The following is a 14979-nucleotide window of genomic DNA, read 5'->3' as shown; positions in this document are numbered from 1 at the left end:
GCCTTTTATTCATTTTTTTATGAAGTTTAGTGCTTGCCATAAGCATAAGGGTTAGACTACTAAGCAGGGCTTATAAACTGGCTCAATTCTGTGGATGCAATAGCTTTTAACTAATAAGTTTCATACTCTATCTCAGTGGCAGGCCATATCCGGCCCACCAGGCACTTTTATCCAGCCTGTGGGCACCTACCAACAAACTGTACCACAACCAACCCTTCCGCCCACAAGAGTGGAAGCAAGGCACCCACATATACAACCACAACCCCCCCCAACATACCCTTTTACGTCTTGCTCCTACCCTCATGGACAGAAGAGCCTGGACTTGCCAGCAGCAGCTTCTAGGTGGGGCTGCTGCTGCCACTGCTGCAGCCACCCCAGGGAGACCTGTTCAGCTTTCCAGCATCCCTCTTGCTCCAGGCAGCACATAGGGAAGCAGCAGGGGCAGGGCGGGGAACGGGGTGGAGCTGCAGCTGAGTGGAGGAAGGGAGTGTGGGGCCAGGGCTGGTGGCAGCATGAAGCTTGTGCTTAGTGGGTTGGTGGGAGTGCAGAGCTCAACTGAGCAGGGTATGGGTGTAAGGGAAGGTATGAGGGTGTGGGAACCCCCTACACACTCCCTCACACATTGGCTACATGTAAGGGATGCATGCGGGTGCAGGTGCACCCCCTAAGATTGGCTGTGCCCTCTCCCCCCACCACCGAGAGAAGTGCCGGTGGACTCCCCCACCCAGGTCAGTGACCCGTATTAGGAGGCACCAGTTGCCCATGCCCCCACATGGAAGCAGGCTAGGGCGCTCATGTCCCACACAGGTGCTGGCGCCCAGCAGCAAGCAGGTCTGACCAGCACTGCATATGGGGGTGAGGAGTGCGGCCTGGCCAGCCCATCTCTATCACACAAGGCTCCGCATGGCGTGTATGCAACTGCCGCACTTGTGTGGTACTGGGGGAAGCCCCGTGCAACAGCCAGCTGCCTTCCCTTCCCCCTGCCTCCCTCATATCCCACAAACCTCACACACCCACACCCTGCTCCCACAATCCCCCATGTAGCCACACCCCCGACCAACCACCATACACACCCTCCCTCACATCCTACCACAAACACACCCACAGACCCTACCACACACACACACCCCACCACACATCTCTCACAATAAGCAGACCTGCCCACCATACACAAACACTCACCACACAACCCATCATACACCCCCCACTCCAACCACACCCCTATACAATATACAATAATAAGATTTTATTTTTAGTTATGCAATCCCCTCTATATACGCTACACAAACATATATCACGACAAATATTTTTTGTAATAAAATTAAAATATGTTATATATAGTATGCGTTTGACTTTTAGTGTATGGTTTGGTTTTTTTCTGGTTCCAAAATGGCAATCCTCCCCTCCCAAAAGGTGTATTTCTGGGGGGGCAAGGGGAAGGACTTCCAGTGGCAAAGGTCAGGACTTAGGGGGCAGGACTTCCAGTCCCAATATGGCTACCAGGAGGCCAATACACGCAGCCCTCAACAGCTCACCAAAAGTCATTAAGCAACCTTCCAGATTAAATAATTGCCTGCCCCTGCTCTATTTATAGATAACTTTTACAGGATTTTTTGAAGTCTATTATTGCTTAGACCCCACTGACTTCCACTTTGCTGCTTCTTTTAGCTTAAGCAATTCGATCTTTCTGAAAGACTTAAAGGCAGAAGAAGAGAGAGAAAAGAGGAAAGACAAAAATGACAAAAGAGAAGAGACTATACATAGCAATTCATTTAGCTAAGCAGTTGGCTCAGTCATACTTAAGCAGGTGATGATTACATATAGGTTTGTTCTCTCAGGGATTTTATTGCTAGAACAGAACAGTCTAGAGCAGCGGTCACCAATCATTTAAGGCTGTGCGCCAGACTGACTTAGTTCGGGTACAAGTGAGTGGCAAGGTGCTAGGGCTCAACTGCAGCCAGAACTTTTCCCTGTTACAGCAAAAGCCCAAAGCCCCCTGCCACTGAAGTTCCATGTCCAGCATGGTTGGATCCAGCCTGTGGGCTGTAGGTTGCCCCTAAACTAGAGGCTTAGAAGAAACCAGGGCGTTTGTGTTTTTGGGCGTGCGTGCATGTGTGTGCACGTGCTGGGGGGAAGGGGAGGGGAGGGTGCAAAAATAGCCACCACAGCAGCAGCAGCTGATTGCACCATGGCACCTGGCACTGCCATGTGAATTGCACCTGTCCCAGGCACAGAGCTACCCAGCTACTCCTCTGTAAAGGTTACTTTAGGCTTAACGCAGGCCATCCATATCAACAAGGATAGTTCAAGACAGTTCAAGTGTTCTGGCACAACCACAGCTATCAAGTTTTCGTCCAAGTCTTGAAAGCCTCTATTCCTGTACAGTTTATTTTAAGAACATTAGTAATACTTTTTATGCAACGAACAGAAGGAAGTGTCTTCAGGCTTGATGTATAGGCAAAAAATTACATTTTTCTTGCAGGCTTGTGTAGTACCTCCACATATCTGGAAATTGTTAAGGGTGTAGATAAACAGTATTAAATTAATAACATATATAGAAAAACAGAACAGCAAAATCTGAATCTTGAATGAACTCCCTGATCAAAGCAAGCATCTGCCAAACTTTCAGCATCTGTGCTGTATCTACTATCAGAGGGCAAAATCTGTATTGTTCATATGCTACCTGGATTGCTCTCCAACACTGATTGATTGTGTTCTCAAAAGTTTCCACAGGTTTTTCCAGTTTGAAATCCAGTTGATTGTTATTAATATTAAGGTTATCTTTTCTCTTTTTTATAACCCTCCCCTACACTTTTCAAACGTTTGGTCATTAAAGCACTTTCGTATAATTTAATTTATATAATTAAGTATTATTTATATAATGTATATAATTCATATAAATTAAAATTATATTGGAATGATGAAATTTAAGTGACGGTTAAGAGACTCTCTACTTCAAAAAGAGGTAAATGTTCAATCACAAGTTTGGAAGATCTACTCTTAACAATTTTGGTTTAGAACGTGCTATAGGAATGTGTTTTCTATAACTTCAGGAGAATGTAGTTCCAAGATCAGTCTGGCCAACACAGAAATCAGAAAGGTTACATTCAGTGTGTTGATGGAAATTAGGTCAGAAACTGAAGTTCTGTTCTATAGGAAATGAAATTCCAAAGCAATTGCCTATCTGCCAAAGCATTTTTGTGTACTGCAGTTATGGACCCATATATTAACAACAACCAAGATTTTAAACTGAGGGTCTCCCATACTGAATCCAACATTTTTAGTTTTGAAAATACTTAAAATAGAGGTAAGTATTTAATAAGTCATTATTATAACACTTGAGCTAGTATCTCCTAGAAAGGTGTAAAATAAAAATACATTAAAAAATCATCAGACTGCTTTACAGCAGTTCAGCCACTTGTGTGCCAATAAAACCAGACAATATTTTCTCATTGTTTCCCAGCACTCCTTTTGTGTCTGCCTACCTGCCTTCATCTCCTGCCTTATACTTACTTAAATTGTAAAATCTTTGGGACACAAAGGACGCGTCCCCACAAGCAGGAACATGCGTTTCCCCAGGAACAAACAGCACTGGCACATGTATCACTGCTACATGTTCCCAGGGAACACCCATGCACATGTGCTCTGGTGCATGGCACATTGCTCCAAGCTGGGGTAAGGGAGGCCAGGGCCAGCACCTGGGGTCCTGGGAGCCTCTGGGGGCTGCAGCCACAGCAATACTGCACCAGAAAGCCTGGTTGACAGCTGGAGTGTGGCTCTGGTCAGCCAGGCTCCAGTTCTGGGCAGTGTGTGCTGCTGCCACATGTACCACCCTGTTACTTTTAGGCACAGGTTTTTCTGACACCGAAGATCGCCTGGTGTCAACCCCCATTGTGCTGCATACCGTATGTTCCTGCTCATCTGGATGCACCCAAACTACCTGCTCTGTAAAGCACCTGCCTCAATGGTGTCTGACCCAGGACCCTGTGGCAATACAAATAAATAATATACCATCAATTTGAAAATACCTCTATCTAAACTATTAGGTCAAAGCTTTGGGGGAAGAAAAATGTCAATTACTATTCAGGAGTTATTTTGAGACTTAAGAGAACTTCTTTTTTTCAGCAAGAACACTATCAAATTTGAGATTAATATAACCCCGCCTTTTTTGGACCTATTTCAGATACCTTGTTACCTCTCAGCTGGGTGTTATTGGGCACCGTAAGCAGCCTGTCTGACTCACAAAGGACTCACCCCCTCCCTACCTCTGTCTGAACAAGAACTGATTAGAGGAAGGACTTACAAAAGACACCCTCCCTACCTCTGCCTGAACAAGAACTGATTAGAGGAAGGACTTACAAAAGACAATGAAGATGCACTGGGAGATGCACCTATAGCCCTCCAGACAAGGGTGATAGGACTGAAGCAACTCCCCTGGTCTCATTTACATGGGAGATGGGGCAGGAAAGCACCTTCATTAGCATTCAGGATGGGGAACAGAGATTCCAATGCAAGGACCATACTGAACTCCGGGACCAGAGAAGCAGGGAAGAACTGCATGATGGAGGATCCCTGCTCCAAATGCTAATCAACCCATGTCTACACACATCCAGTTCAGCCTTTATCAGACCATTCTAGTAATGATGCCTTTACTGGTACCCAAAACACTGAGTCTGCCTGTCTCTATTGTAAGCTCCCTCAGAGTAATGCCACCCATAGCCAGGAGTGATCAGTTCTTATTATCCAGCATATGAGCTATTGTTTACCCATAAACAAACTTAGTGTTCTCCCTTGAGCCATTGTTAGTTCTCTACAAAACCCCAACCCAAGCTCAAGTTTCTGTCCCGGTGCCTGGATCCAAAAGCTGCACCAGTTCCACTCCTTTTCTGGCTGGAATCCTTCCACTGATCGTGCTGAGGGCTCTGCCTGTCTGCAAGCTCCACACCTGGGAACCTCGACTGGTTCAAGTTTTGCTAAGTGGTGAGACCCCCAACTCTCTCTCTCTCTGACTCCAGGAACCCAGGCCCATTGAACCTGAATCCTGCAAGATAGCTCCACTGGGGGTGAGAACTTGCAGAAGGGAGAGATACAGCTCCCTACGGAAACACAAGTAACACAAGCAGCACATTGATACAATTACGGAGACCTCATTAAATGTACCTTTAATAAATAAGCACACCCTAAAGTGACAGGCAAATCTGGTAACAACCTCTACATGCCATATTTATCTGAATATAAGACTACCCTGAATTTAAGATGACCCTCGAATAACTGGATTCTATTCATGGAAAATGTATACATTTGTTATGATTTTCTATGTATAGAATCTAATTATTAGAGGATCATCTTAAATTAGTCTCCCCCACCATTGTAGGCAATGGGAGTGGGGGTGGGAGGGCAGGCGATATGGGGACAGACAGTGGGGAGGCAATAGGGGAGTACATGGTAGGGAACATGGTGGGGAAGGTAGTAATGAGGAAGGCAGTGGAGGGGCAGTGGGGGAAGCAGTAAGGGGGCAGGTGTTGGGGGAGATATACAGCTTGTTCTCTGCTGCCTGTCCCCCCCCACAGTTACCCCCTTCTGCCTAATGCCCCCACAACCTCAGCCCCCTCATGCTGCTTCTGCCCCCATCAGCCTTGGGTCCCTGCTCCCCCTCCCCCCACCCCACGCTGCTTCTCCCCCAAAACCTCACTCAGTAGCATACACCTCTTTTCTAAATTATGCCATCAATCTTTGATCTAACCTCCTACATCTATCTCAACATAAGGGGCAATTTGTTTTTTACCAGGTACCAAAAGAAAACTAAACCTTCTAGTCACAAAATAAGGAATGAGATGAAGAGGGAGAGCCTGTTCAGGAGCAACACCCAGATGAGAAGCCAGCCTCCCTGTTTATACAGCCAGCAGGTGAAAAAAGGAAGCTGGAATTGGTTTCAGGTTCCTGTACCTGGGTTATAGATCTTACATTGGTCTATAGCAGCCAGAAGAGAAAAGGAGCATTTTCTTACTTTCCTAGGTAACCACTGGCCTAGAAAATTCTCTGCTAGTTCATAGCTTCCTGTCTCTTGGCAGTTGAATACAAGGTATATCTATGTTACTCTATCACCCATCAGATTCCTGCTCTGAGGGGAAACTTATTACTATAACCATTCCTCAAGTCTTTGTTCTGAGTTTCTCTTCTAAGTGAATCACTCTGTCTCTCTTTCCCCATTGTTTCTAGACTTTCTAAGATATTCGAGTCCTCAACATTGGTACACAAATATAATCTCAAGGTAAATCTTTGTCTGATTTATAATCTTTCAGGTATTAAACACTTGCTTTCTGATCAGTGATCCAAGACTAGAAGGTAGAAAGTTTTACTGTATTATCAGTGCTCTGACAGTATAAGTCTGATATTCACAGAACAGATTTTAAGTATTATATTAATTTTATCAATGTCTTGCTACTCCCAAAATATGGCTTCGGACAAAAATTGTTACATTATTTGCATACCTGATTCTTGAAAATGGCAGAGATTCTAGGTTTGTGGCATCTAATTCAAAACCACAGAACCAGAAGGTTAAAAGGGAACTCCAGGATCATATAGTCCAAGCCCCTGCCCAGAAGCAATGCACTGTTCACAGACTAATGCCTATTTAGCCTCTTCTTGAAACCATCAAAAAAGGAGATTCCACAATGTCCCAGGGCAGATAGTTCCACTGTCCTGCTTTTCTTATAGTTAGGAAGTTTTTCCAGAGATTTGATCTAAATCTGCTTTGCTGCAATGTAAACCTATTGCCTCATGTCCTGAACTCTGTGGAAAAACAGTGGGTATAGTTCTTAATCTCCTTTTCTCCAAACTAAACATGCATCATTCTCTCAGAAAATCCTTTCGGAATGCATCCAATTACTTTTACCATCCTTTTTACTGACGTTTAGATCCTGTCCACTTTCTTTACATACCTCTTAAAATGCAGCACCCAGAACTAGAAACTATACTCCAACTGAGGTCTTACCAGTGCAGAGTAGAGCAGTATTATCATGTCCTGTTCTACATACAATACTCCTCTTAATACAGTCCAAAATGTTTTCACTCATAGCACATCAAACTAATGCTGAATCTGTGATCTACCACAGCCCCCTAATCTTCTCAGCAGTGTTACTATCTATCCAAATAGCACTTTTTCTTTCCATTTTTTTTTACTTTCGTAGGTGTAGCACCTTACATTTGTCTTTACTGAATTTCATCTTTCTGTCCATAGGCTAGTTTTCAGGAAGCTTCTGAATTCTAACAATATCATCAAGTCCCTAAAAGTGCTCCAAGTTTTGTATCATCTGAAAGTTTAATCAGTACACGTTCTATTTTTTCATTTGTTAAACAGCAAAACAGAGCTACCCAAGACTCTTAAGATCTCCTGCCATTTTGACATCAATCTATTTTTTATCATTACTCTTGCTTGTAGTTATTCAACCAGTTATTTCCCCCTAGGAGTAATTCTATCTAGCCCACATTTCTGCAGGTTAGATCTGAGAATGTGAAGTAAAACTTTTGTCAAGAGACTTATTCATGTCCAAGAATATCTCCACTGCATTTAAGAGCATGTCCACTGCAGGAGATGTGAAGCAGGCAGGTTGGAGGGAGCCAGGTTGCAGGGAGCAACACGTTCATCACACCATAAGTGTAACATGCACCAGAAGGAGTGGGGGATGGGGGAGAAAATGGAGCTGTAGTACACCCCGGTTAGAGAGAACTGCCAACAGCTGCTTTTGAAATCCTCCAGCTGGAGGTAGAGGTGGGTGCCAGGGGCACAGCAGGGGGGGTTAGACATCTGTCAGTAGTTGAACCACTCCATTTCTGAAGTATTTGATGTTAAATCTATCTCACCCAATGTAACTGAAGCCCATGCACAAGATGTAGGTAAGTGACAGCTTTCGTGGTACCTAAAACTGTAGCTATATTAGTTACTGTACACAGGAAGATACTACTTCAAAGACTGGTAACTAGAAATCCATGAAATCAAGGACAATTACCTTATTGCTGAGATTATATGAACATATAACATTTATAACTACAAAGCAAAAGTTCAGAGGGAGAATGAGACAAATCTACTAAATATCTTGCATTTAACTATCCAGAAAGTTGGTTATTAAAACACCAGTTTACTAGCAATGCATATTTTTAGCACAGCTCTAGTTAATAGTATAAACTAGAAAGTGTAGAGTAAACCCTGCATTAGAAATTGTATTTTTAGGTGGCATACTTTAAGTGGTATGCTTTACATTTTCCATTAAATTAAAAAAATATTTGTTCTACATTTTTAATTGTCATATGCTGCAGTGTTTTTTCTATGAAAAATGTAAGTCCAAAAACAATATCCATGCTCTATATTCTCAATACATATTCTGAAATCTGTTTTCAACATGTCACTACTATCATGCTGAAAACTACTATCATTCAAACTATCCATAAAGTAGCTATGTTTATTGTTCAGTGCATGAAAATTTAACCATTTTGTTCAGCCAATTCATAATGATGGCCTCCTTCTGCAGTTAAGTATTTTCACCCATTCCCTCTCCCCAGTCTCAGGTTGACAATAGGGAGCTAAATATGTTACTGGCTCTGACTCAGACTATATATTCTTTTTTAACAGCTTACCATCCTCTTAAAAACATTAGAACACAAACTACATGAGCCTTCCCTAAATAATTTGAGTTTAAAACATTGCTTTTTTTATCAGCAATGATTTTCTTAGCCCAGAATGTAAAGGAAAATGGATTTTTACTAAAAAGATAAAGCAACATAGCAAAAGATGTGTACTTACCAAGTGAACATAAGGCACAAAGTATCCAAAAAGGGCAGCTGGGATTCCAAAAGCCCAAATCCGATAACCCGCAACTTTGAAAATGGAAAAATTGAAAATCTTTTTTGCAGGAGGAAATTTGAACTTGCCCTTCTTTCCACCCTCTGTGTCTTTGGCATGGGGAATGAGAGGCTTGTAAGTGAAGCCAGCGAGGAACAGAATAAACATGAGGATGCACAGGACCCGTAAAGTGTTGAACAGGCCAACTGAATCAATCAACACTCTCAGAAGGAAGGGCAGTGACACAGTGAACAAACTGCTGCCGGCAGTGACAATGCCATTCACTAGTCCTAGGCGCTTCTTGAAATAGTGCCCCAGAATGACCAAGGATGGTTGGTATGCAAATGAGCAGCCACAGGCAAATAAGATTCCATAGGTGAAATACAGAAGTTCAATGGTGCTATATAAAAAAAAAAAAAAATTGGAAAATGTCATTAATATGCCTTATACAACAATATGTGCACATTCAGTTTTCACATACAAATACATAAAAATATTATGGAAATAATCATTTATATTTCAATTAAGCTAGAACTATATTGCATCAAATGAAGTACACAAAGTCAGTAGGAAAAACAGACTAGTTAATAATCTTTCATTGGCCAGATCAAGAGTGAAACTGTTTTTCCCTGGAATAACATCAAATAGTCTGATTAAAAGAATGTTAAGCTTACCTTCAAAGAGACACTGTCAGGTTGAATTAGACAAAAAAAACAAAGTCAGTACACCTGCAGTGTTTTGCAACCAAAATTATATTTTGTTTTTATTTAAACCTTTCCCTAATGCATTCACAACCCAAACATTGCAGCGTTATGATAGCGTTCAAGGGCCAAGGTCAATCTAAGACATCATTATGGTTCATGATGCATGTACAGGTGTTGAAGCAGCAGACACTACTAGTAATTTAAAAAAAACCTATTTTTTAGTTGTGTAATGTAAGATGTTATTAATAACTGGTAAGGTTATTTTTTTAAACAACATAATTGAATATTTTCATTTAAAGAGCTACTGTTTCACATTTCTACCTCAGTGCTTTCTAGCATTGTAAGTTACAAACAGACACAAAACATATAAAAAATGGAATGGAATGGAAACCAATCCATTAAAAAAGGATGGCACAATAACTCAAGCTTATATCAAGGGCAGCAGCACTGAAATATGTTCTCCTTGGCTAGGGATTTCCACAAGTGTTATTCACCATATAAGACAAAAAAGAGGTGAAAACAAGTCCGTTCTCTAATTGCACAAATGAGGTTAGCATTATCTGAAAAGAAGCTTGCTCAAAAGAATAAAAGATCACAGGAAGGTAGGGTGGGAAGGGTCCACCCAAGGTCATCTAGTTCAGCCCCCCGCTTAAGCCAGGACAGGATCATCCCTGATTAAACCATCCCAGTCAAATCTAACCCAGCAGTGCTGAACCCCCCGGCCTGTGGATTGTATCCCCATGCACTAGATTGGGTGCATGGGGCTCAATCCCAACATGTAGGTCTGGCCTGGGGCTCATGGCCCAATCCTAGCACACAGAATCCAATCTAGCCCCAAGCTATCTGTCCCGTGGAACAACAACATTGAGCACCATGGATCTAATCTGCTCATGAAAACTTGAGAGTCCACACCTTCACAATATAAATATAATATAGACAATAGAAACAAGTAAGAGATCAAGATGGCTGTGATATGTGGGAAAGATTATTAAAGGCAACCCCCGCTTAACACTGTTTCACTTAGCGCTATTTCGCTATAATGCTCATTTAAAATTGATACCCAATTTCACTTAGCACTCAGCGAGTTTCATGGTCGCTATCCTGGTTCAATTGCAGTCACCATCTTGGGTCATCAAATACTTTTGGTTTCGCTTAATGCTCGTTTTACTTAACACTCATTTTTTCAGGAACCAATTAAGAACGCTAAGCGGGGGTTGCCTGTATTTGGAATTGGTGTGTGTGGGGGACGTTAATTTTTAAAAGATACAATACAGTTTAACTAACATTTTAAAAACCTAACACTTGCAGTTGTCTTTACTAGCTACACTGATAGCTGCTACAATTTTCCCTGTCTACCCAATCATTTTTTTAAAAAGTGTTAGTTAAAACATGTTAGCCAATGTATTACTAAAAACACACTTTTTATCCTATCTTAAGCCAACCATTAGCAGGTCAACATGATTAATGCACTGAGAGAAAACGTGAGGTCTAGGATGATTCTGTGAAATTCAAACAGCAGAGCTACATGGCAAGATCCATCCATCATTTGTTAATAAAGGTTTTTGTTCTTTTCATGCCACCAAAAGGTTGTGACAGCCTAATCAGTTGTAAATTACAGCTTCATGTTATACATAGCATCTTATGGTGAAATCACATATTGACTTACATGGCAAACTGTAAACTAAGCAGTGATGTTATCATATTCTGATATTCAGTTTCACTAAACTTTAAAGAATTTTAAAATTTTACCACGCAGGGAAATGCACATTATACTCAGCTGAATGAAGTCAAACATCATTTGTCTTGTGAGAAGAGAAGAGAGTTGCTGCCATGCCCTGCTAAGCTCCACAGAAGTAGAGTTCAGCTGCTGTGGGCCTCGAAAGCCTCACATAAGCAACATCAAAGCTTCATACATCCCTCTGCCTCACAAAGTACATCCAATGAGTCAGGTGGCTATCCCCCTCATGGCTTTTCCCTCTTAACCCTGAGTCACAAACCATCCCTCTCCCTCTTCTCTTCTGTCCTTTCAAATGTCAATAGCAGTGGGGCAGGTGCAACAAACCTGCTGGTACTAGGCCTTACAAAGAAAAGTATAAAAAAGGACTGATGGAGTCTATGAAAAACTATATGATAATTTCATAGTTTAAGCTAGAAAGGGTCATTACTGGGACTTCCTGCTGTAACATTTCATATAGCTACCTCTATAAAGATCCCAATGATTTTAGTTAAACTAAACACTTCAGTCCTCCAACATGCCATAGGCAAAAAACAAGAGAAATTAAAGTGCCTCCAGTGCCCAAGGTCACTTCACCAGCAGGAAACTGATGAGGTGGAACATGCACAGAAGATCTTACCAGGGTAAGCCAGGGTCTCTACAGAGAGGATGACAAACACATACAAAAATGCAGGCTAACAACAAAACATGAAAAAACCCTGCTATTAGATGTAGGGCCCAAATGTGGTAAAGACAGTTTGACCTTGATCTTACAAGCATGACACCCACTAAGCATTTAAGAAAGAGAACTCTTGGTACCATCACAGGGCACTAGTATCTCAGTTTCCAAGTGTGGCCAATCTCCAGTGTCTCAGAAGGGACAGAGAAGTTGAGGAAGGGGAAGGGAAGGAGGAATACATCAACCCTTGAAGCTTGAGATTTAATAAGGTAGAATGTGCTTAGAACAGTGGTGCTCACAGTTTTAGCTCTATGGGCCAAATGAATGGTGTAGGGCTGATCTGTGGGCCCAACCGGGGCCTGGACAACCGCCACCTGGCCAGAGCCCAATCCCAGCCAAGCAGGGGTGGCGCAAGACCCCAGAGGCCAATCCTGACATATAGCCTCAGGCAGAAGTACCACGTAGAGCCACAGCTCACAGGGTTCCCCACAGGATCCATGACAAGTGTGTGAGATTACATGACACCAGCAGCCAGATCTGGTCTCCAGGCCAGGGGTTAAGTACCCCAACTTCAAAGATATTTCCAAGCAAACTATGCCCCAAGCTGTCGAACAGCAAACTTGAAGAGTGGTGGGCTGCTGTTTGTGACCCACCCAACCTCTGCAGGTTGTCAACATCTTCTGCAGGGCACCAACCCTCCCTGGCTGCTGTCTCATTCTTATGCCTCTCTACTACAGCCTCTCCTCGTGGCACCACCAAGGGCCATTTATTTCCATTGTCAACAGTAACAGGAGTAATTAATTCATTGGTGAGAATAAGCAGCAGCTGCAGCAGAAAAGTAAGAGAGCAGCCCTTGGCACAAGGCAGGAAGGGCTGGGGTGGCTGCCTGCAGGACACTAGAGAGAGGATAAGAGGCATAGCAAGGCAGCTGGGTGCCAGGGCAGCACTGATGGGGGCAGCAGTGACTTCATTTTGGCAGCACAGGAAGAACCAGATTGTGTGGCCAAGGTGCCAGGTGTTATTTTGCTGCACATTTCCCCTCCCCCTGCCCCCACCAGCACAGCTGCCTTTGTTATGTAATGCCCACACACACACACACACACACACACACACACACACACACACACACTGAGATATGTATTGTATTTTTGTGTATGTGTGTGTTTTGATATAGGCAAGATGGCCCCTGTTGCTCTGGCCATGTGCTCAGCACATGCCAAGCTGGGGCCTGTACCTGGGGGAAATATGTAAAACCCTCTGGCTTCATTGGCCAGGGAGAGCAGAGGATGCTTCAGGCAGATTGGCTAGGAGAAAGACTGGAATGCGGGCCCTCCCTGATTGGACAAGGCTTGGATGATGTCATACTGGGTATATAAGATTATTGTTCATCTGTCTGCTAAGAGCTGCACAGCTACACTGGGAGCCAGAAAACGTGCTCCCCTTGGTGGGGTCAGGGGAGGGCTTTCCAACTCTTCACTGGAGAGGCAAGCAAACACTATTTGAAGGGAAAGCCTCAAGCAGAGAGAGAAAGTCTCTTTTGGAATTTGAGACTCCTATTTCCTCCCTTTTTATTTTTTTTCTTAAGTGGGGTATCACCATGGGGGTATTAATCACTGAAGCAAACTGCCCAGGAATGGGTCCTAACCATTACTGGCTACAGGGGTCTGGCCTGTAACTGTATTGTCTCAGCATGGGGTTTAGCTGAGACTGGATGTCCAGGCTGCAGCCATAGGCGTGGGCCTTTTTTTTCATGTTTCTACACCTATGGTGTTTCAGCCTAGCGGCATAGCTGAACCCAGTTATATGTTCAGGCCTCAGTGTAGTGTAGGGTTGGCTGGCTTTTGCCATCCAGTTCAGGCCCAATGAAGTAGGCCTGACTGCTCCTTCACAGTTTTTTTTTTTTTTTTGAAGTTTCTGCCCAGCAGACCTAGGATTAAGACTAGGAATTTAGGGCACAGCATGCTGTGTGGAGCCACAGTTAACCCCTTGCAGTCACCACATGGAAGTCGAAATCACCCTATAGTGTTGTAGAAAAAGCAGGGGCGAAAACTGTTTGCTTTTACGCTTAGTCATTCCACAAGAGCATATCTGGAGAAGCATCGGTAACTTGTTTCTCCTACCCTACCGTATCTTAAGAGGCATCCGCTAACTTGTTTCTCTTACCTCACCATATCTTAAGAGGCATCCACTACTTGTTTCTCTCCCGCCCTACTAACTCATAGTTAGAAAGTCCCAAGTCTCGTAACTATGTTGGCCTAAAGTACGTACGCGCTAAAGAAAGATTCCAGTACTCTGTAACAGGATATATAAGTAATGAAGAACCAGCACTAGGGGTCGGCTTTGATCTGAGTCTCATGACTCCAGGCCGACCTGCTTGCAAGCAATAAAGGCCTTATCTCTGTGGCTCGTGGTGTGACTCACTTCTGGGGACCAAATTGGAACTTAGCCTCCAGGAGCTCGAATGGCCCCGTGTGCAACAGTGTTAGAAATGGAGTATTGTTAGAAATGCACAGCTTGCATCTTGCACCTGATAAGAAAGAAACACTGCCAAGGACTTTTTTCCTTGCCCAGCCTTGCCACAGCTTTTCTTATACTAAATCGCAGACTCTCCCCCAGCTTCTCCCTAGCCTTTCTCATGCAGATTACAGAACCTGGAATTCAACTGACTGTGTCCTTGAAAGGGGGGGGGTTTGAACTCTTGGTGACCTATAGTAGTCTCTGAGCATGCTTAATTAGCTGATGCATATTTACCTCTCCGCCCTGCATACTTAAGTAGTTAATTATACTATACATGCGATGTATGTAGTGATGTAACCACATGTATACTTGTATGAAACGGAAGGGAGCTGTAAGAGTTCCTGTTTCTGCACACGTGCCCAGGAAGAAAAAGATAAATACAGCCTGCAAAATTCCTTGGTGGGTTCAGAGTAATCTGAGTTTTTGACTCTGCTCTGACCCTATTTGCAAATACACCTTTTGTGCCATCTAATGAGTGTGTGTCTGTGATTTTGGTGGCCTCCAGAGAAACGAACCGCTTTAAGCA

At 43.2% G+C, this 14979-nt stretch overlaps 1 protein-coding gene across 2 annotated transcripts in view; it reads right to left on the bottom strand.

The window, feature by feature from the left end:
• SLC16A10 (solute carrier family 16 member 10) overlaps positions 1-14979 on the bottom strand; it is a 119085-nt gene that overhangs the window by 33185 nt on the left and 70921 nt on the right. For both annotated transcript variants that reach the window (XM_090038036.1, XM_090038044.1), the window contains exon 3: positions 8801-9239. In XM_090038036.1, coding sequence (XP_089894162.1) covers positions 8801-9239 — 439 coding nt within the window. The remainder of the gene's footprint in view (positions 1-8800; positions 9240-14979) is intronic.

This window comes from Crocodylus siamensis, chromosome 1 (genome assembly GCF_052110815.1).
Source record: "Crocodylus siamensis isolate JL-2025a chromosome 1, ASM5211081v1, whole genome shotgun sequence".
NCBI lineage: Eukaryota > Metazoa > Chordata > Crocodylia > Crocodylidae > Crocodylus > Crocodylus siamensis.
This window is presented reverse-complemented; position numbering and strand designations above follow the sequence as displayed.